The 23,706-nt window shown below is 51.4% G+C and overlaps 1 protein-coding gene across 4 annotated transcripts in view; it reads left to right on the forward strand.

The window, feature by feature from the left end:
* SDK1 (sidekick cell adhesion molecule 1) overlaps positions 1 to 23,706 on the forward strand; it is a 964,538-nt gene that overhangs the window by 906,475 nt on the left and 34,357 nt on the right. For all 4 annotated transcript variants that reach the window (XM_077996063.1, XM_028845525.2, XM_077996061.1 and 1 more), the window contains 3 exons: positions 688 to 825; positions 11,387 to 11,548; positions 12,527 to 12,652. In XM_077996063.1, the coding sequence (XP_077852189.1) occupies positions 688 to 825; positions 11,387 to 11,548; positions 12,527 to 12,652 (426 nt within the window). The remainder of the gene's footprint in view (positions 1 to 687; positions 826 to 11,386; positions 11,549 to 12,526; positions 12,653 to 23,706) is intronic.

Consider the following 23,706-nt stretch of genomic DNA (forward strand, 5'->3'; position numbering starts at 1 on the left):
TTTGGTAGAGACGGGGTTTCACCGTGTTAGCCAGGATGGTCTCGATCTCCTGACCTCGTGATCCGCCCGCCTCGGCCTCCCAGAGTGCTGGGATTACAGGCGTGAGCCACTGTGCCCGGCCACACCTGACCTTCTGTAGCGCTACATGTTTCCACCAGCTGCCTCCCTCCTCCAGATCCAGGGGGACACTCAGAGTTGGGAGAGTCTCGTGGGCAATTTCACGTGCAGGAGCAGGGGGCGTCCTCCAAAACCCCCAGGCCTCTGAGGGAGAGGCGAGGAGGGGTCAAGAGAAGCTTCATCCCTCACAGAGCTCCGTCTCTCCCGCAAAGAGCAGGACTAGAGCCTCTGGAATCCTCCAGCAGTTGCTAGAAAATGGAGCTCTCTGCGTTTCATTTTCTGTTTCCATCTATTATTCATTTTTATGCCTCTGCCGTTTTGTCTCTCAAGCCCCTTTGTGTTTAAACACTGTCATTTTCTCTGCGCTTCTCGGGAGGGTCTGCGTTTCTGATTGATCCTCGGAAGTTCTGAGGTGATCAATAAATCTTTTCATTTTATGGCATTTAGGCTTTTACTGAGTTGAAAATAACATGTAATAACATTTTTTATTCTATACGGAGGCACAGACATGTATGTATATGATCTATAAAGGAGCCTCCGTAAAAGTCACTTTGTGTTCTATTCTCCCAGCCCCTGGGGCCCCCAGCTTTCTGGCGTTCTCAGAAATAACCTCCACCACGCTCAACGTCTCCTGGGGCGAGCCTGCGGCGGCCAATGGCATCCTGCAGGGCTATCGGGTGGTGTACGAGCCCTTGGCCCCTGTGCAAGGTAAGACCCGGGGTTGGGGAGATAGGAGCCTGGGCCACGCCAGTGCCCAGCCCTCCACAGTCTACACACTGAGCTGCGCCTGACCACCTCTGCGGGCCAGGAGCCTTCTGGCGCCTGAAGTGGGGGGTTTTGGAATCTGAGCTGGAAGGGGCCAGAGCTGAGTGCGTGGGGAGTGGAGACTCGCCAGCAGAGACCTGTGAGGAAAAGCTGAGCCAAGACCAGACCACTGTGTTCTGAGACCAGAACGGCGCTCTCCCGATGGAGCCGTGTCATGTACGCTCTTGATCCTGTCTCTGTCACACCCAAGACGTTCCTCTCCTGTTCCTCCCGAGATGTTTGTCCTGTGGTCGCTGACTGAGACCACCCAAGGTTCCGCTTGAAGCCACGCCCCGCAACACGGGCCTTCGGCTACCCTCAGCATCCTAGGAGGGACGCTGACATCCCCATGTCTTAGACAGTGTCCTGGTGCTCCCCTCACTCATCCGTCCCCTCAGTGGACATCTATGAAGCTCCCATTCTAGGTGCTGGAAAAGCCAAGACCTGCTCCAGATCCTGGAATCGAAGGACCCGGGAAAGCGAGGATCTTGACTGGCTTGTTTATCAGGACCCTGGCTTTCCTGCGTCCAGGGCAGAGGTAACACACAGGTAATTAAACCAGCAAACAACAGCCCGAGCGTGATCAATGCTCTGAAGGAAAGAGAGGAGGGCTAACACGAGAGGCTCAGGGAAGAGACCGGAGTGACAAGGGCCCAGACACACAAGAATCCCGGGGAAGGTCTTCCAACGGGAGGATCCGCCAATCCAGGGGCCCACGGTGGGCAGAGCTCGGGTGGTGCCAGTGGCTGGAGCTTGGTGAGTGGGTTGCAGACACTGCAGGCCACAGCACGTGGGGCTATGGCATATCCCACTGGAGAGTGAAGCAGGAGGACCAGACCTCCCCAAGACCAGGATCCCTCAGGCCGAATCCCCCGTCTCAGTGCCACGATGGAAAGAAGCTATCGATCATCTCCACACTTCGTAGATCTGCCAGAAACAGCCTCCAGAGAAGAGCAGGGAAGGTGTTTCCTACACAGAGGAGTCTGAGAGAGGCAATGACAGGGGCTTGACAATGAGTGACAGGTGAAAACGGAAGGTGGAATGCAGGTGGCTCAGAGGAGAATGGGTGGCAGAGATTCTGTAGACCAGGGAGTGAGGAGGCTGGCCGGGGCTGTAGCATCATCCTACAGGAGAGCGGCGAGAAGGGGAACGGTGCGGGGGCAGGGGAGGAGGGATCAGATCAGGGATGTGTGTTGAAGGTGGAGCTGGTGAGATATTGGCTGTGAAGCGGAGGAATGGGGATTGCGGGCAGGTGGCTCTGCCCTGCTGTGCACGTGGCCGTTGCTCTGTACCTGCTGAGTCAGTGCGCACCCTGCTCAGGTATTATTCCAGTGCCTTCTGTGTCCCTCTCTCCTGCCATCTAGACACTAATGTGTCCACCAAAGATTCTGGTCTGGGGGGCACTTCTTTCTCACCACACTGTGGTGAAATACAAGTCCATCTGTCTCTGCCTTACGGCCCAGGGCAAGTTTCCCCCTGTAATATACACAGACAGACTGTAAAAATTATAGATTATTTAATGTCTGGGAGGAAAAAATACAAGCAGCACATCAAAGAATATCGGCGCTCTGTTTAAAGCAGTGATAAAAGTTTCCTTTTAAAATAAGCACATTTAGATGAAACAGGGAGTTGATTTGATGAAGAAAATTTAAGCACTAGATTTTTATTTCACCGAATCTCAGATGCCGTCCCCTGTAAGATTCATCGTTATTTTATGAAGTGCTCAGAAAGAAAAAATGCTCCCAATAAACTAGGGCCCAGTACTTTTGTATCATCAATTCGGAGCTGCATCCCAAGTCAGAGATGTGAAAATCCGAGAAAGAAAGAAAGAAAGAAAAAAAACACGCCTTAGACAATCGATGGACTCTGGTAAATAACAGTACAGGTGAGATGTGGGCGTGGTTTTTGAACCGGCAGAGAGGGCACGGGAGGGACATGGATTTAGTGTGGTAGCTTCGAGGGCGACCGGGATCTGTCATGACCTTCCGAGAAACCCAGCTCCTGCCTGGGAGCCAGGGGGCCTGGACGAGACTGCCTTCGAGGTCCCACAGCAGAGGCCTAGAAGCAGGCATGCCCATTGGTCTCGCTTGTCACGCAGGGAGAAACAGAATTTTGGAGATACACACAGGTTTCATGAGCCTATGTTACAAATGCCTTTTCAAGGGTCATAACCAACGAGAACCATTCAAATGAGAAATGACTGTGAAAGTATCATAGTTCTGATTAACCTATAAGTCCTTCCTAATCAAAAACAGCTCAAGTTTTCCCACTCTTCTTCAAATAAGTAACTGGTTCTGCTCCCTAGTCTTCTGTGTTAATGGATTTACAGAATCTCTCTGGAAACTCCATGGTGTGCGCCTCTGGGCTTCTCTCCTGGGCTGCTACTCTTAGTCTTGTGAGAAAGTACTTCATGGGCCGGGCGCAGTGGCTCACGTCTGTAATTCCAGCACTTTGGGAGGCCGAGGTGGGCAGATCACAAGGTCAAGAGATCGAGACCATCCCCACCAACACGGTGAAGCCCTGTCTCTACTAAAAATACAAAAACTGGCCGGGCGCAGTGGCTCACGCCTGTAATCCCGGCACTTTGGGAGGCCGAGGCGAGTGAATCACGAGGTCAGGAGTTCCAGACCAGCCTGACCAAGATGGTGAAACTGCGTCTCTACTAAAAACACAAAAAATTAGCCAGGCGTGGTGGGTGGCACGCACCTGTAATCCCAGCTACTCCAGAGGCTGAGGCAGAGAATTGCTTAATCTTGGGAGGCGGAGGTTGCAGTGAGCCGAGATCGCGCCACTGCACTCCAGCCTGGGCAACAGAGTGAGACTCCAGCTCAAAAAAAAAAAAAAAAAAGGAAAAAGAAAACAAAAATTAGCCGGGCATGGTGGCATGCGCCTGTAGTCCCAGTTACTCGGGAGGCTGAGGCAGAAGAATGGCTTGAACCCAGGAGGTGGAGGCTGCAGTGAGCTGAGATCGCGCCACTGCACTCCAGCCTGGTGACAGAGTGAGATTCTGTCTCAAAAAAAAAAAAAGTACTTCATTCCAGGCAAGGCCATTCCATGGGTCATTACCCAATCGGAAGTACCACACAGGGGCCTTGATGCGTTGGTTCCCTTCCCTCACAGGGGCCTCAATGTATTGTGTCCCCTCCTCTCACAGGGGCCTCGATGCGCTGGTTCCCCTCCTCTCACAGGGGCCTCGATGCGCTGGTTCCCTCCTCTCACAGGGGCCTCGATGCGCTGGTTCCCTCCTCTCACAGGGGCCTCGATGCGTTGGTTCCCCCCTCTCACAGGGGCCTCGATGCGTTGGTTCCCCTCCTCTCACAGGGGCCTCGATGCGTTGGTTCCCCTCCTCTCACAGGGGCCTCGATGCGCCGGTTCCCTCCTCTCACAGCGGCCTCGATGCGCCGGTTCCCCTCCTCTCACAGGGGCCTCAATGCGCTGGTTCCCCTCCTCACAGGGGCCTCGATGCGTTGGTTCCCCTCCTCTCACAGGGGCCTCGATGTATTGTGTCCCCTCCTCTCACAGGGGCCTCGATGCATTGGTTCCCCTCCTCTCACAGGGGCCTCAATGCGTTGGTTCCCTCCTCTCACAGGGGCCTAGATGCGTTGGTTCCCCTCCTCTCACAGGGGCCTCGATGCGTTGGTTTCCCCCTCTCACAGGGGCCTCGATGCGTTGGTTCCCCCCTCTCACAGGGGCCTCGATGCGTTGGCTCCCCTCCTCTCACAGGGGCCTCGATGCGTTGGTTCCCCTCCTCACAGGGGTCTCGATGTGTAGGTTCCCCTCCTCTCACAGGGGCCTCGATGCGTTGGTTCCCCTCCTCACAGGGGCCTCGATGTGTAGGTTCCCCTCCTCTCACAGGGGCCTTGATGTGTTGGTTCCCTCCTCTCACAGGGGCCTCGATGTGTTGGTTCCCCCCTCTCACAGGGGCCTCGATGCGTTGGCTCCCCTCCTCTCACAGGGGCCTCGATGCATTGGGTGCTCCTCTCTCTGTACTTTTACTCCCCTAGAATTGCTTCTCGGCTCCTACCAAACCTTCCTCCCAGCCCAGTCTCCCAGAGACAAGACCCGACACACCTGGCTTCCCTTGTGTTTGCAATGTTGCCGTTTCTTGTTCGTTTCATGACAGTGTTTGCATCACTGGGAAACTGAAAGCATTCAGAAGATTTTTAGACGTCCCGCTCACACGGGCATTCTGTGTTCTCGCTATACACAGGCACCTCCCGGGTATAATCACAGCGACAAGTGATGTTGGTTGAGCTCCCATCAGGCACTGTGCTAAGTACTTAATATCCGCTATCTCCAGATCCTCAGAACAGCTCTACGTTGTGGCTGCAGCTTTTCTTCTCCTCCTGCAGACACAGAGATTGGGCTCAGAGCCACAGAGACGTTTGCCCAAGGCCTGCATTTCAAAAATGATGAAGAGGGTTGGGATTTGAACCCAGGTGTTCTGAGTCCAGAGCCAAGGCCTAAACTGCTCCATGGTGCATTAGAAAGCATCTGGAGCACTTGTGTGTCTGAAAGTAAACGTGAAGGTGAACTTCAGAGATGGGGCGTGAGGAGGAGTCACTAAAGCATTTTATATTCTAGACAAATCATTGGCTGCACGGCCGAGTGTGGGGCCTGTCACGCCCCTGGATGACAACAGGTGGAGTCACTTTAGCCACACCCATTTTCGCCTCTTTTCACAAATAACAAGACCGTCCGTCACCAGCCTTGTCTCTTTTGTCTGTTGCAAAGGGCTGGTTCCTTCAGCCTGGATTTTCCTGGCTTTGCAACCAAGGCAATGTGCTGGGAGATTAGAGCGAGAGGGGATCAGCGCTGTCCTGCTTCGGGGCTCCTCCTTGGCTCTGCAGGGTGAGGGGCGGCCAGGATCTCAGCAGAAACAGCTTCATCAGACCTCCCCGGGTATCAGGAAGAACAAGCCATGCAGACCCCCCCACGTTTGGGCTTGTTGGGGGCTTGGGCACGTTCCAGACTTCTGATTCCTTCACGTCAGTCAAGCGGCGGATCCAGGTATGGGCTGCCCAGTGGTGCTAGTGACATGAGGCGTCCAGCCCCCACCCAACGGCCTTGTACAGCTGTCTCTAGACACGACACCTGGCTCTGACTAAGCCATAGGGTCCCCGCCGGGGTCTTTCCTGCCCTAACACCATCAGGCTGCAAGCACCATCTCCCGTGGTCTGACTCCAGCCGGGATGAGCCTGAGTGTGGCTGTAGGTTCCAGACCCCTCCTGGCTTCTCCCTCGGGCAGGACTCAGCAACCCTGTCCCCCCTGGCGCCACCCAGGTGGAAGACCCTGGCTCACCATGAATGCGAGCAGAACCTCGGGACCCTGGCACTCGCCTGCCTCCCCCGATGGTATTGGCCAGAACCCTGGCTCGCCGAGACAGTAATCGCAGGCCTGTCCAACGAGCCACATCCCACAGCCACACACGCCAAAAGAAGAATGTGGACCAAGAGAGGATGGCAGATCAGACTCACTGAGTCGGCCTGTATCTCATCTGAGGGCCGGAGCAGTGGCCTCTGATGAAGATTCCCAATTGGTGGGTGGTGAAAGTAGAGCAGGCAGAGGTGGAGGGGCCCATTGCTCGCTTTTCCTGAGTCTGGGCCTGTGGGCGGAGTCTCCCCACACCGACTCTGCGCTGGGCTATGGGACTCGCTTTAGCCAGCAGGACAACAGCCGTTGTGAGGCAAGTGGATTCAAACGTGTTTGCACCTGGGAGGCACCCTGGTCCTCCTGCTGCCCTTGGAACCCAGCCACCATGTGAACACACCTGGGCTGGCCTCTGGGGCGACAGCCACCCATGGCCCAGCATGAGAGAGGGGCCACCTGGGCCAGCCAACCCCCGGTGAGACTCACTGTGTGACCGCAGACACACGCTGAGTCCAGTGCAGGCCAGCCCGGCCAAAGGACGGCCCCGTGGGACCAGGAGCTGGTTCGGTGGTGGTGGTTTTGAGTCACTCGGTTCTGGAGTGGTTTGGTGCATGAGAGGTACAGCGAGTGAGGAGTCCATGCTGATCACGGAGCACCTGTTATGTGTTCTTACACAACAGTCAGAGTTGGGGTCCTGACTCTCCGCTGGGCACTCCCACTCATCCTCCCTACGCCCCACTCCTCACTGTGGGCCTATGAGGTAAGCGCTGCCAACCTCAGACCAGAGGAAGAAACTGAGGACTCCACAGAGACCACATGCCCTGCCCAGCCTCACACAGGGAGCAGGCAGTGGGCTTCAGACTCACTCCCATCCCCGTTCCTGCATTCTCTCTTCCTCCCAGCTGACTCTGCAGATTTCACAGTCAGCCTTGGCAGGATGGTGGTTCAGGAAGCACTCATCCTGGCGGCTGCTCTGCCTGCGGTGTTTGTGAGCTTCTTGGCCTGCTGGGGCTGGAGAAGGGAGGAAGTGAACTCTCTGTTGAATGTGGGAGGATGCCGGGATAGCGTGAAAAGGGCCACAACGCCCCACGATGGCGTGTGGCCAAGGGCAGGGTGGTTGAACAGAAAGCAATGACTAGGAAAAAGCAGAGCAGCTTCGTGCACCCCATGGAGGTCACACTGTGCAGCCCTTACCACCCTGCACCTCCACACCCGGACTGGCCTCGCCCCACGGCCGCTGCTCCCGCTCTCAACTGGAGGGGCTGCACTCCTGTCTGCTCCTCCCCCAGGTCCCCAGGAGACAGCTGTGCCTGCATGGAGGACTCGCTGAAAAATCCGGACCCTCACCCCTTCACTGTTGTATCAGGATTCCCCACGGGGAAGCACAAAAGCGGTAACTCGACCTCCCTGTGACTTTCAATATTTTACATGCTCATGGAGTCTGTGCGTGTCCCAGAGAAACGGTTGCAAACGCAGTGAAACATCAGGCGTCCTTGATTTGAGCTGGAATTATATTCACTTGCTGTGGTCATGTTGGTTCTTTCAGAAAGACTGCTACGAAATGATCCGTATGTTTATATTTGTGTGTGTGTGTGTGTGTGTGTGTGTGTGTGTGTGTGTGTGAATTGCTAGCTACTTGAAGTATATTGTGAGGACAAAATATTTTAAAATGTGGTAAAGATAGTTACAAAGTAAACGGTGATCTCACCTGGTAGGGGCTCTGTGGGGTCCTCTGACCTCTTTCCATGCCTCCTCACCCAGAACCAGGGCTGTGCCTGGGGCAGACATCTGCAAACTCCTGGCCAGGCACTGACCGGTCAGCCCAAGGGAAGTAGAGGGCACAGCATTTACCCGGTACTAGCAGCTCCTCTAGTCACTCCACTGGGAACACAGTCGTAGCTCATCCTGTGTGCTGGGCAGAGCCCAGGGCTGTCCCCGTCACCTAGGGAACACTCCTGGAACCCCTGAGGCATCACATTGTCCAGAGCACCAGGCCACCTGGAGCACCACACCACCCAGAGCGCCACCCCACCCACAGCGTCACACCACCTGGAGCATCACACCACCCAGAGCACCACCCCACCCAGAGCGTCACGCCACCTGGAGCACCACACCACCTGGAACACCAGGCCACCCAGGGCATCACACCACCTGGAGCATCACGCCACCCACAATATCACACCACCTAGAGCACCACACCACCCACAACATGCACCACCCCACCCGGAGCGTCCTCACCACCCGGAGCGTCACGCCACCTGGAGCGCCAGGCCACCTGGAGCATCACACCATCTGGAGCACCACGACACCCAGAGCACTGCATCACCCAGAGTGCCACACCACCTGCACCAGGCCACCCGGAGCATCACACCACCTGGAGCACCACGCCATCTGGAGCACCACACCACCCAGAGCACCACACCACTCAGAGCACCACACCACCCAGAATGCCACACCACCCAGAGCACTGCATTACCCAGAGTGCCACACCACCTGGAGCACCAGGCTTCCTAGAGCACCAGGTCACCTGGAGCAGCATAACGCCTAGAGTGCCAGGTCACCTAGAACACCAGGCCACCCAGAGCACCAGGCCACCCGGAGCACCAGGCCACCCAGAGCACCAGGCCAACCGGAGCACCAGGCCACCCAGAGCACCAGGCCACCCGGAGCACCAGGCTATTTGAGCACTGAGCCATGTGCTTGAGAATCCGATTTTATGGCAGAGCTATTTTCACATGTTTTAAAATGTTTTAAATGGTGGTGGTTTATGGGATTGTACCCTGAGGCTTTGTAGTGCAGGGCATGGTTTAAAAATTGATTAAATAAATACAATTCTGATACACCTGAGATGGGGAGAAGGCCAGCCTGGCTCTGCCTCCTGTGGGGATAGAATTTACAAAATCTGTTCATGGGTTTGGTTTTGCTCCAGGGAGAAGGAAGGCATTTTTAACAACAATGAAAACAAAACAAAAACAGTTGCTTCCTAGAATCACTTTACATTGGACAGGACCCAGTTTGTGTGCTGATGACAGTCACTGTGTGCACAAACTGTCATCCTCGTCACCTCTCTGAGCAGTGGAAGCTCAGAATCAGGCTCTAGAAAACCCAGATTTGGAGGGTCACTCAAAAGTAGCCAAAATTGGCCCCAGGCATGGTGGCTCACGCCTGTAATCCCAGCACTTTGGGAGGCCGAGGTGGACGGATCACTTGAGGTCAGGAGTTCAAGACCAACCTGGCCAACATGGTGAAACTAAAAATATAAAAATTAGCATGGTGGCATGCGCCTGTAATCCCAGCTGCTCATGAGGCTAAGGCAGGAGAATTGCTTGAACTCAGGAGGCAGAGGTTGCAGTGAACTGAGATCGCACCATTGTACTCCAGCCTGGGCAACAGAGTGAGACTCCATCTCAAAAAAAAAAAAAAAAAAGCAGCCAAAATTGCTCTGAAATAATTTGGAAGAAAATGATTTAGCTGAATACATGTTTGATGAAAGGAATAATATGAAAACACTGAACCAGCTAGAAGGTATTTTGGAGATTTTTAGGATAAGGGAAATTTGCTTTGATGAAAGATGGACCTGTTTTGTAGTAGGAAGGCACTTTGTTCTCTTCTGAAGTGGAGGTGACCGGGATATTCCAGGTGCTGACTAGAAGCACATGGCCCTCCTGCACCAAGGGCAGCTGTTTCTCAGGGCTGATAGCAGGAGGGCAGGGCTGGGCAGGTGGACCCAGGATGGTGGGTGCCACTCACCGAGGGCAGGTCTTCTCAGAGATGCTCCTTGGAAAATGAGCTCTGCCAGTCGGTCCATCCTGGAAGTACCATATCCTGATATCCTCCTCTAAGAGCTGCCTGGTAGAGATAAATCTATTGAAAGTTCTGAGAAGTCTGACAGTTGAGAGAACTTGTCTAACTTTTTTTTTTTTTAATGCATCATTTTCAAACTTGTTTAACCAAAGAACTTTATTTTTCCTTCTGGAAAATGCTGCATATGTGAAATTTTCAGTATTTATCCTCTCTCCCAAAATGTGAAATCTCCATTTTCTATTTCTAGGTAATACAACCAGCAAGACTTTTGCACGATCACTTGTTTATAACGTCACATAGGTTTGAGTACTTTTGTCTCTTATGTTGCCATCGTCCTCTAAATCAAGGCATCAATACTTGTAGTGAAAAATTAATTTTTTTAATCCTTGCTTCAAGGTCCACAGATAAAGTTCTGATGACTCATTTGAGGCCCGTAGGCCACAAGCTGGCCAACCCAGGCAGGCTGCAGCCTCCTCGTGGGGTCTAACTAGATGGAGTATCTTCCTAGGTCTTGTATACGCTCCCTGTATGAATCTGTTCTCACACTGCTAATAAAGACATACTTGAGACTGGCTAATTTATAAAGGAAGGAGGTTTAATGGACTCACAGTTCCACACGGCTGGGGAGGCCTCACAATCATAGTGGAAGGCAAAGGAGAAGCAAAGTCACGTCTGACATGGTGGCAGGCAAGAGAGCATGTGCGGGGAACCTCCCATTTATAAAACCACCAGATCTCATGAGACTTATTCACTACCACAAGAACAGAATGGGAGAAATTGCCCCCATGATTCAGTTATCTCCCCTGGGTCCCACCCTTGACACCTGGGGATTATTACAATTCAAGGTGAGATTTGGGTGGGGACACAGCCAAACCCTATCACTCCCCTCCCTCGTGACTGTGTCCGGAAGCTTGCAGTCTTTGCACAACTCAGAGCTAAGTGGGAAGGGATGTTCCCCGGAGTGTCCAACCTGGAGACTGGCAGGACCGCCGCCCCCCACCCCACCCAGCTCCTCCCTCACACCATTCCTGAGACAGCAGCCTCCCCCTTTTGTGTTGTAAGCCTCAGTTCTTTTCTTTGTCAGCACCCACTTATCAAGCTTAAGCTCTAATTACACTTATCTGTGCTGAAAATTGGCTATTATCACCACGTAAACTCCTCCTAATTGTAAGAAATACTTCCTTAGCAAACTGCGGGGACCGCTTTCCTTGTTATCGCAACAGAACAGACGGTGCACAGTTGCTTCTCCAGGCTGAACCCCCTTCTTTCCTTTGCCTCTGGCGGCTGCAGGGGTGAGCAAGGTGGTGACTGTGGAAGTGAGAGGGAACTGGCAGCGCTGGCTGAAGGTGCGGGACCTCACCAAGGGGGTGACCTATTTCTTCCGTGTCCAAGCGCGGACCATCACCTACGGGCCTGAGCTCCAAGCCAACGTCACAGCCGGGCCAGCCGAGGGTAAGTGGGACTCCAGGGGCAGATGATGTCAGTTGCAACCTTAGCCTCCCGTCTCCTGCTTCACTGAGCTGGGAGCCGTCTACATGCTCAGCAAGGAGATGCAGGTGGCCGAGAGCTGGCATCAAATCGGTGATGTCTGGGGAACATGGACGTCTTCAAAAGCAAGTGTCAACATGGACTTTGCAGGTGGACTTGTTACATCCATGAGCAAATTCTTAAATACTAAGGATGTAAAGTTTTATTTTTTTTTGTTTTTTTTTGTTTTTTTTTGGAGAAATCTTAAGAGAAAAATAACTGAATTTGGCATTTGAAGTAAATCAGAACATTTTAAAGTTTTCCAGGTCATGGGGAAGAAGCATGTAACTTCCCGCTTACCCAACTGTTCTGCCCTTTGTTTAAAGACAGGAAGGCGTGGGCGGCAGAACTGGCGTTCAGGGAGTGCCGCTTAGTCCCAGGCACAGTGTGGGGCGCCCTGCATGCACCAGCTCTTTCAGGCCCTCTTCAGTTTTTTTGTTGTTGTTGTTTGTTTTTTGAAACAGGGTCTCACTCTGTCACCCAGGCTGGAGTGTCGTGGCATGATCACGGCTCACTGCAGCCTCAACCTCCCCGGGCTCAAGTGATCCTCCTGCCTCAGCCTCCCAAGTAACTGGGCTACAGGCGTGCATAACCACACCTGGCTAATTTCTTTGTATCTTGTAGAGACAGGTTTTCGCCATGTTGCCCAGGCTGGTCTCAAACTCCTGGGCTCAAGCGATCCATCTGTCTCAGCCTCCCAAACTGCTGGGATTACAGGCGTGAGCCACCACGCCTGGCCTTGCCTCCGTGTTTTTAAGATGAAAAACCACGGCTGTGTGAGGCTAAGTAACCTGCTCAGACACTCTGCAGCCTCGACCAGTCTGACCCACACTGTGAAATCTTACACAGTGGGAGTGAGCCCCCCGGGGCTGATGCCTCACCTCTCTTTTCTTTATCCCGCAGGGTCCCCAGGCTCGCCTAGAGATGTCCTGGTCACCAAGTCCGCCTCTGAACTGACACTGCAGTGGACTGAGGGACACTCCGGTGACACACCCACCACAGGCTACGTCATCGAGGCCCGGCCCTCAGGTAGGGTGGCAGGCCCCACAAACGGGGTCTCAGTCCAGCTGACGGCGATGCTTCTAAGACTGTGGCTGGGGCTTCCATCACTTTCTCTTTCAGCATTTCCCCCCAACAAAGCTGAGACGAACAGGGCAGTTTTGCTGAAAGAAGATGTTCATGGCTCACTTAACTCCCCCCAGTTTTCATAGTCACAGCTGTGCCGTTCACCTTAAGGGCATTCGATTTGGGATGTTTTAGCCCCAGGACGCTTACTTAGGATGATAACGGTTATTCCTAGAAACAGGTGAATGAGAACTTAGGGACATTAAAAGGCATTTTTGAACTCATCCGTGAGTGTTTTCAGGGACTCATGTCAGGGTTCTAAATGTTTGCAGCCGAGATGGAAAGCGTCGTGCTTGTTTCTGATAATACGAAGATTCTTATTAACAGCGAAAGCGACACATCGTTTGCTTCATTTTTTTAGGCTTCCGAAAATGAGGTCTAAGATCCATTTCCAGCCCTATTCACCAGCAGAATTTGTTTCACCCTTCCTTCCATTTGCCTTTAATAACTGAGGATGGGCATTATTGGGAAATGAGTTTCTGATCGGGTGCGTCGGATATGACTGCTGGGAGCTAGAGGGTATCACCTAACACGGAGAGCATGGAACAGCTCCAATATGACCTTCAGATGGTTGCACAGTTAATCATGAACATCTGAGCATGAAAATATGTGATGTGTCAGGCACACTATTTAGGAAGCGAGCCATCAAACCCTGCCTGCCAGAGGGACCACGGTGCTCGGAACTGCTTTAGTCTAATATTTAAAGAGGCTGTTAGACCAAGAGGAAAGACCCCAAAGGTACCTCTGTCACTGTGTCAGGACACTCATTCCCTCCTCCCCCACCAAATTGCTTTTGAAAGATTATTAGTTACAAGTGCCTTCTAGAAACTTCTTTATTTTATTATTTATTATTATTTTTTTGAGACGGAGTCTCACTCTGTCACCCAGGCTGGAGTGCAATGGCGCAATCTCAGCTCCCTGCAACCTCCGCCTCCCGGGTTCAAGCAATTCTCCTGCCTCAGCCTCCTGAGTAGCTGGGATTACAGGCACCCACCATCATGCCCGGCTAATTTTTGTATTTTTAGTAGAGAGGGGGTTTCACCATGTTGGCCAGGCTGGTCTCAAACTCCTGACCTCAAGTGATCTACCCACCTCGGCCTCCCAAAGTGATGGGATTACAGGCCTGAGCCACCACACCTGGCCTCCTTCTAGCAACTTCTAAGGAGAAATTTATTGCCTACGTGTGAAAAAGCCAAAGGCAATATGAACATTTCTTTGACCCAAGAACTCGGAAATCCAGACGTGCTGCCCTGGGGGACCCTGAGAGTATCTTTTGAGCAGGGTGTCTGTCCTGTTGCGGAAACAGAGGGTCCTGAGTTGGTGAAGGATGTGAGTTGAGCAGTGGTCACTGCCTGTAAAAGCCCATGGCCCCTTGCACAGCCAGCTGGACCTTTACTAATGACTTTGATTCAAGAACACTTTCAGAGATTGACAGGAGCTGAGATGTGTGGGGTCTGGGGCCAAATTGAGGCTTTGTGGCGGCCAAGAGGGAGGGGGCCAGTGACAGGGAGCAGCCCAGACTTAAGAAACCACTTCAGACACTTTCCTCCCCATATCCAGGGAAAGCACTGATTTCTTCATCAACTTTTCCAGTCTGAGTGACAGGGCAAGACTCCGTCTGCCTGTAATCCCAGTACTTTGGGAGGCCAAGGCGGGCGGATGATGAGGTCAGGAGATCGAGACCATCCTGGCTAACACGGTGAAACCCCGTCTCTACCAAAAATACAAAAAAAAAAAATTAGCCAGGCATGGTGGCGGGTGCCTGTAGTCCCAGCTACTCAGGAGGCTGAGGTAGGAGAATGGCGTGAACCCGGGAGGTAGAGCTTGCAGTGAGCCAAGATGGTGCTACGTCACTCCAGCCTGGGCGATACAGCAAGACTCTGTCTCCAAAAAGAAGTTTCTAGAAGACACTTGTAACTAATAATCTTTCAAAAGCAATTTGGTGGGGGAGGAGGGAACCAGTGCCCTGACACAGTGACAGATGTAACAAATAGAATTCAGGAGATCCGTGAGCTTGGATGGGGGAAAATATACATTTTCTTTTCACTGATCTCTAACTGGAATTTGGAATTTCCTTTAACTATGGATGCAGGCCCATTCATTATCCAGGGCTGCTGTAGCAAAGTCCCACAAACTAGGTGGCCTCCACAACAGACATGGGTTGTCTCATGGTTTTGGAGGCTGGAAGCCCACAGTCAAGGTGGCAGCAGGGCGGGCTCCTCCTGAGGCTGTGAGGGAGGATCTGTTTCCTGTAACCTCTCCCCCAGCTTCTGGTGGTTATGGGCCATCCTGGGTGATCCGGGGCTGACAGGTGCTTCATCCACCTCTGCCTTCATCTTCCCATGGTGATCTCCCTGTATGTGTGTCTGCGTCTTGGTTTTATGTTTTATGAGGATGCCAGTCACACTAGACTGGGAACCCACCTACTCCAGCAGGACTTCATCCTAACTAATTACATCCGCAACTACCCTATTTCCAAATAAGCTCATTCGGAGGTATTGGGGGTTAGGACTTCAACATATGAATTTGCAGTGGGGGACAGGGACATAATTCTACGCATAATAGTAGCTAAGAAACCACATAACTCATAGCAGGACCTGTGACACTTCCAGCAATACTTTCATATGACCTCCCAGCCATTGCAGATATTTCATGACGCTATTTGGACGTGTCCTTACGTTTAAATCACAGTCATTTGTAGACTCTCTGCTGGACCTTGTCAACCAATGAGCCCATGAAGCATAGACTTTTGAGTTGCGCTGGGATAACGGTGGCCGCAGGTCACCGAAATCCAGCTCTTCACGTGTCTTCCAAGGAACCACGTCACCAAACAAGTTAGTGCAGAGAAAACCACCCATAATCCGTGCCTCCAGCATTACCTGGAAACACGGGTTCCCAGGATCCTGCAGGTGCCTCCAGGTGATCGTAGGCATTACCAGTTGTATGACTCCGTTCTCACGTTGCCATAAAGAAGTGTCTGAGACTGAGTAATTTATAAAGAAAAAAAGTTTAATGGGCTCATGGTTCTGCAGGCTGTACAGGAAACATGGTGGCTCTGCCTCTGGGGAGGCCCCAGGAAGCTTCCAACCATGGCAGAAAGTGAACAGGGAGCTGGCATGCCACATGGCTGGGGCAAGAGGAAGAGAGTGAGTAGGGAGGTGCCACACACTTTTAAACAACCAGGTCTCATGAGAACTCACTCCCTATTTTGAGAACAGCACCAAAGGCGTGGTCCTAAAACCATTCATGAGAAACGCACCCCAGCGATCCAGGCACCTCCCACCAGGCCCCTCCCCCAACACTGGGGATGACAATTCAACTTGAGATTTGGGTGGGGACACAGAGCCAAACCATATCACCAGTAGAATTGGTTTCCTTTCCAATTTTACTTTATGTATCTACAACCATTCTGAGAAAGTGTCCTTGAGCCAACAGATCACCACAGGGACCCATGGCGCTGAGAGCAGATTAAGACGTCTGTAATCGCAGCACTTTGGGAAGCCGAGGTGGGCAGATCACTTGAGGTCAGGAGTTCCAGTCCAGCCTGACCAACATGGAGAAACCCCATCTCTACTAAAAATAGAAAAAAAATTAGCCTGGTGTGGTGGCACGCACCTATAGTCCCAGCTACTCAGGAAGCTGAGGCAGGAGAATTGCTTGAACCCAGAAGGCAGAGGTTGCAGTGAGCTGAGATCACGCCACTGCACTCCAGCCTGGGCAACAGAGCAAGACTCTATCTCAAAAAAAAAAAAAAAAAAAGACACCTGTACCAGAAAACCACAGAAGGGCCTGGCTACGAAACTTCCTTCTCCATGAACGCCTGCCTCCTTGACTAGAGATTATGGATCCCAGCAGACGGGTGGCTGTCACAGGGCCACAGAAGGAGGCATTCTGGATCTCGACGGCATCACTGCCCGTGTCCCAGCTGTGAGGTTGCAACACGGTTTTGCAGGATGTTACCACTGGGGGACATTGGGTAAAAGATGCACAGACTTGCCCTCCGTTGTTTCTTACAACCACTTGGGACTCTTCACCTATCTCAAAATGATTTGTTTAGCTTAAAGTAATCATTTAAAAAGCCACGGTGTCCATCCTTCCCCAGCCTGCTCGGCCAAGCACACCAATGTGTCTTTGAGCACTCTGGGGCGGGAGACCAGCCTGTGGGATGGGGCGGCACCAGCCAGACATGGGTTCCTGGGCTTAGCCTCTTAACGCTGTGAACACGTCTCGGCATTTTAAGGAGCCCTTGACCTTCTCCTCAGGTTCTCTTTTTTTTTTTTTTTTTTCCCCGAGATGGAGTTTAGCTCTGTCGCCCAGACTGGAGTGCGGTGGCGCGATCTCAGCCCACTGCAAGCTCCGCCCCCCGGGGTTCACGCCATTCTCCTGCCTCAGCCTCCCGGGTAGCTGGGACTGCAGGCGCCCGCCACCACGCCTGGCTAATTTTTTTTTTTTTTTTTTTTTTTTTGTATTTTTAGTAGAGACGGGGTTTCAAGGTGTTAGCCAGGATGGTCTCGATCTCCTGACCTCGTGATCCACCTGTCTTGGCCTCCCAAAGTGCTGGGATTACAGGCGTGAGCCACCGCGCCCGGCAATCTCCTCAGGTTCTCATATGCTGCTCTGCCTGCCATCACGAAGGGAACAGGACGCCCGTTGGTTACTGGGGCAGCCCAGGGAGCCTGGCAGGCCGTGCGGATAAGAAGCAGTTGGCGTGTCGGGGAGGGCTTCACGCTGGGCCCACGCCTCAGAGGGGCTTGCCTGAACATGGAGAAGCTTCTGAAGTCAGCTGAGTCTGAGCTCAGCAGGGTTGGGCCAGAGCATGGAAACTGACCCACGGGGGACCAAGACGTGACAACAGACCTAACAAGAAGATGCCGGCTTTTTCAGCGAGGGCTGAAGATCCTGCACTTACTTCTGCTTGGCTGCTCAACATTCGAAAACAGGTCACCAACGATCTCCCCTTTCGGGTCATGAAGGGAACCCAAGCGGGCCGCGAGACCCGTAGTCTTTCGTGGGAAGTTGAGAAAGACGCCCCCTCCCTTCTATGACTAAGGCCAGCAGCAGCTCAGGCAAATGAAACGCTTTATGGATTGTCAATATTTAAACACCTTGCCGGTACCTGAGGGCTTTGGATCTCAGCTATCATCCATTACAGGCCTCATTACACAAAACATTAAATGCTGTGTCATCTCATTTTCCCATTGAAGCTCCCTAGTAAGCTGTTCTCCAGGCGGGGTGTGGTTTGCTCCAGGTGCAATGAAGGGGCCCCGTTTTGTATTGGGAGGGGCCACACAAGGGCCCTCACTGCTGGGTATCTGGGAGATGGGCACTCAGTGCCAGGCAGCCCCTCTGGCCCAGGTAGTCGTCTCAGCCTGATGTCTATCCAGCTGAGTCTCTACCTTGCCCCTGGGAGACAAGACACTCATCAGCTTTGTTGCTTTGGAGAGGGCGGCCAGCAGGCCTGGGCAGCCCGGGCAGATGGCAGTGGAGCGTCCTGCCCTCCCATCCCCATCCTTCCTTCCACCCCTACACATTCTACTGCATAGCGCCTGTTGCTGTGGCCATGTGGAGACACAACTGAACAGCAGCTAATGAAATTAGCACCAGGCTAAAGCACAGATCCCCTCTTATTCCTGGAGAGGGCGCTCCGCAAGTGTGAGCCCAAGGACACTGCCATCAGCTTCCGCCAGCACAGCCTGGCCGACACGTTCCTTTCTCTGGCTGTGCATAAGTTTCCTCCAAATCGGTGTTGCAAAGCTCCCTGGAAGGCACTGGAAACTATGCACTGGGCATATGCAGATGATTTATTTACACAGATTATTCTAAGGCATTTTACTGTTTAGATCATGAAGTCTAATTTACATATTTACACAATAGACTGGAATGACACTAAAGGAACTATAAATATATTTTCCTCTCCAAAGCAGCCATGAAATACATATTTAGAAAGTACCCAATGCAGGCAGACATTGTATTGCTTTTTTTTTTTTTTTCCTCAAATAATGTGTGTAGCCCAGAGATGAGGGCTGGCGGCTGGAGGACAGGTCCCGTGCCTGATGGGGACACCCCCCAGCTGGAGGCCTGGACCACTGTCCACTGGTAATCCCCTGAGGGCTTCCCAGTTCCCTCCCCATTGATTTTGTTCAATTTCAGTCTTTGGCAACAGGGAGTTTTCAAGTGAATAAGGAAGAAAATCAGTATTTCTCTGAAGGTTTGACATCCACAGATGTTCCAAGTCAGCAGGTTCAGCAAGAGGGGCTGCCGCCGTGGCTCTGACGATGCCACGGTCCCCTCATGCACTGCTTGCCTTTCTCATAAGCGCATTTCTGACAGCTTGTCAGACCGGTTTCCCACTCTTTCCTGGGGTCAGCCCGCAACACAGGCTGTCTTTCTTCCTCATCTTAACATGCAGTGCATTTTGCCTCCTGCCTTGAATGAGGATCCAATGGAAGGTAACTGTCTATTTTTAAAATCAGATGTATTTAGACTCGTGTTTAAGCCCCACCTCCTTCAGTAAAATTTCTAACCCGGATTGACCATTTATACAAAGAGAAATGGCAGTATTTAAGAAATAAACAACCGACAGGCTTGCATTTGCTCTGAGCTGCAGGCTGACAGTCAAGTGGTTGGTTGTGTGAGTGCGTGGAACCAGAAATCTCGGGCGGTGAATGACAGTTTCATTCAGCATGGAGACCCTGTTTAATTGTCCATGAAATCAAACTTTTGTATTGGCATGACGTCGGCCCTAATACCTGCAGCACACAGCTCCGTTCTGGGCATCGGAGGGATAAATTGAGTGCAGACCCTTGGACGTGCTGCGCTGGGCTCCGGATCAGTTCAGAAAAGAGGTGATCATGTTGCCGGGTGTATTAGGACATTGTCTTCGAACAGATGTGCCTCCTACCGCTTGGGCGGGGGAGATGCTGGCAACAGAAACTAACAGCTGACTCATTCTGTCGGCCGGGGACAAGCATGGATGGATAGCAGAACCTATTTATACGGAAAAGATTTCTTTTTTCAAGGACTTCGATATTAGCCGCTTACTTCCCTTGTTTAAGTGAACAAATCACACCATAAAAAATGAAGATGCATAGTTTATATTCTTTAAAGAAAAGCCACCTCAATGGGGAGCTGAATGGGCTCTTGCTGTTTCCCACTCAGCCTTCCTTCTGAGGTGGACAGGATTGGAGGTTGTGGTGACAGTGTGGCTTCTTTAGGAGTATTTTGCAAAGTCCCTTTGTCAGTGGCTTCCCACTTTCTTAGTGGTATTTATCCAATGGTGCTTCAGTAACAAGAGTCCAGGAAGGTGTTCTTTCGGGCAGCCGGGAAGGAAAGACCAAGCACAACAGACACGTGTGATTTGCAGTCACTCCATCGCGAGGGCACCTCCTTCTTCCACAGACATCAAGTGGCAGGTCCAGCCCAGAGGTGGACATTGCCCCACAGGAAGTTCAAAGCCTGGGCCTCAGCAGGGGGCTCGATGCCTGTATCAGTCATTTTGGGGGATCAGTGATCTGGGGGTGTGGCTTTTCAGGGGTCACGACAGTTCTCTTCCAGCTGGGCACTGCTTTTCTTTTTTCTTTTTTTTTTGAAACAGTCTCACTGTGTTACCCAGGCTGGACTGCAGTGGTGCAATCTCAGCTCACTGCAACGTCTACCTCCCGGGATCAAGCGATTCTCCTGCCTCAGCCTCCTGAGTAGCTGGCATTGCAGGTGCATGCCACTGTGCCCAGCTAATCTTTGTATTTTTAGTAGAGACAGGGTTTCACCATGTTGGTCAGGCTGGTCTTGAACTCCTGACCTCGTGATCTGTCTACCTTAGTCTCCCAAAGTACTGGAATTATAAGCGTGAGCCACCGTGCCTGGCCCTTGCTTTTCCTGCAATGGCAGCACAGCTCGTTCAGTGGGGAAGAGAAACCAGGCTGGCTCTTCTAGACATCCTAGAGGGCTGAGCCTAGCCTGGGTGATTGACAAGCGGCTGACTGTGTGCCCAGAATTGCCTTTAAAAGGGATGAGGCCCTGCTGTCCTCTCGAGTGTTGATTGAGATGGAAATCCAGGCACTGGGGACTGTCCAGAGCATGGAAAAATCGGTTGCACAAATCTCATTTTTGCTAATAGTTCTGTAATGTTATTTTCCCCCTAATTTGTAGAGATACTTTTCTCCATCATTGATTTATTGAGATATTTAACAACGTAATACAAATGAGAAAAATAATCCACAGTTGAGAAACAGAGTGGACGCCTTACCAGCTGCCAGATTTTTTTCTTACCCACTCGTGATCATGGTGTAAATATTAGTACAAGATAAGTAGCCTGGTGAATTATAGCTCTAGTGGAATATATGCTAATTTGGGAAAGGCAGAATTAAGCAGAATAAAAAAGGGAGCATTTTCTTCTGTTAATTCAGAAGGAAATTCTCGGTATGACATTCCCCCTCCCCCAACATTTTTGAGTGTAAATGGATTGCTAAATAAATTGTTCTGCGTTAAGATTCTGTATCAATATTTTAAAATGTTATTATGAAAAATGTACACAATTCGTGGAGCTATGACAGAGCGCTTAAAATAAAATGTGGCCTTTAGGTGATGGTACAGGAAGGGAGAATCATTTTTTTTTCCTCAGGAGCAGGAAAGCATTACAGAAACATTAATGCAAAAGACATTCAGAGAATCCACTCCAGAGGTGTTCAGACCTTCTCAGAACGGTCTGAAGAAATCCTTCACTTTCTTAGTGCTTTAATTTCAATGGCTTTAAGCAACACCCAGTTTATGAGTCTGTATTTGATCTTTAGTGTCTATTACAACATAAATTTGCCTATCTTTTTAGAGGAAAAATACAATTCATTCAATATTTAAAGTCCTTAAAATACTGACTTGCTCATAGTAAGCAGTAAATAAAATAGTGGTGGTTGTTATTTATTGAAAGCCTGCTGTACTAGACCCTGAGAAAGGCCTTGGGATACAAAGAAGAATGGGGGGGTTGGGGGTGGGAAGGATGGGAGGATGGATGGAAGGAAAAATGGATGGATGATGGAAGGAAGGAAGGGTGGGTGGGCAGATGGATGGGTAGGTGGCTGAGTGGGTGGCTAGTGGGTGAGTGGATGGATAGATGGAAGGAAGGAAGGAAGGAAGGAAAGAAGGAAGGAAGGAAGGGTGGGTGGATGGATGGGTAGGTAGATGAGTGGGTGGGTGGATGGATGGATGAATGGATGATGGATGGATAGGTGGATTGGTGAGTGGGTGGATGAATGGATGGGTGGGTGGATAAATGAATGGATGAAAGGAAGGAAGGATGGATGGATGGATGGATGGCTAGAGGGAAGGGAAGGGAGGGCAGGGGAGGGGAGGGAAGGGGAGTGGAGGGCAGGGGAAAGGAAGAAGGGAGGGAGGGAAGGAAGGAAGGAAGGTAGGTTATATGGATGAATGGAAGGAAGAAAGGAAAAATGGATGGATGGATGGATGGATGGATGGATGGATGGATGGATGGTGGATGGAGAGAAGGAAGGAAGAATGGATGGATAATGGGTGGATGGATGATTACATGGGAGGATGGATCATGGAAAGATGTATGGAAGGATGGATGGATAGATGATAGCTGGAGGGAAGGCAGGAAGAATGGAATAGATGAATGGTTACGTGGATGGATGGGTGGCTGGATGGAAGGAAGGAAGAATGGAAGGGATGAATGGTTACATGGATGGATGGGTGGAGAGAAGGAAGGAAGAATGGATGGATAATGGGTGGATGGATGGTTACATGGGTGTAACCCATAATGGGTGAATGGATGGATCATGGAAAGATGGATGGAAGGATGGATGGATAGATGATAGCCGGAGGGAAGGAAGGAAAAATGGAATGGGTGAATGGTTACATGGATGGTTGGGTGGCTGGATGGATGGATGGATGGTGGATGGAGAGAAGGAAGGAAGAATGGATGGATAATGGATGGATGGATGGTTACATGGGAGGATGGATCATGGAAAGATGGATGGAAGGATGGATGGATAGATGATAGCTGGACGGAAGGCAAGAAGAATGGAATGGATGAATGGTTACATGGATGGATGGGTGGCTGGATGATGCTAAGCCTGATGGTGTGAACAGGCAGGTAAATGTGCAGATGGGCTTTAGAAGCCCATTGGTGGAAGCAGCCGTCCCTTCCTGGAACGTGGGGTGGGGTCGAGGTTGGCCTCAAAAAGATGAGGAAAGGACTCTTGATTTTCCACCATCCCCTGTCCACTGGCTGTGGGTAGCTCATTAGAACAGCAGTCAACAGCAGTCTCATCTGATTCCCTGATGGATGGCACAGGGCCTAACCAAAGAGTGGACAGCATTTGTGGATGAATAAGGGAGTGAGGCAGGGGAGGAGGGGGCAGCAGTTCCCCAGGCCAAGAGGAGGCCTGTGCAGAGTAAATGCAGAAGCCTTCCCTGACCATTCTTAAGCCAAACTCACGTACGACAATATAAACCACATACAACCAGCATAAACTACATACAGCCAGCAATCTGTGTGTGAACCTCAGCATCCTAGGAGGAAGAAGGTAGGCTTAGGCTCTGGCTTGCCATTCTGACACTATTAATGGTGATGAGCGTCTTGGTGAGAAATGGCTGTAAATGAGAATATTTAGAAATAATGGCCAGGCATAGTGGCTCACGCCTATAATTCCAGCACTTTGGGAGGCCAAGGCGGGCAGATGGCTAGAGTCTGGGAGTTCGAGCCCAGCCTGGGCAACATACAGAGGCCCTGTCACTACAAAAAAAAAAAAAAAAAAATTAACAACTTAGCCAGGCATGGTGGCATGCACCTGTAGTCCCAGCTATTCAGGAGGCTGAGGCAGGAGGATCGCTTGAGTCCAGTAGTTCGAGGCTGCAGTAAGCTGTGATTGCACTACTGCACTCCAGCCTGTGTGGCCCTGTCTCAAAAAAAAAAAAAGGAAAGGAGGAAGGGAGGAAGAAGAAAG

This window comes from Macaca mulatta, chromosome 3 (genome assembly GCF_049350105.2).
Source record: "Macaca mulatta isolate MMU2019108-1 chromosome 3, T2T-MMU8v2.0, whole genome shotgun sequence".
Lineage (NCBI taxonomy): Eukaryota > Metazoa > Chordata > Mammalia > Primates > Cercopithecidae > Macaca > Macaca mulatta.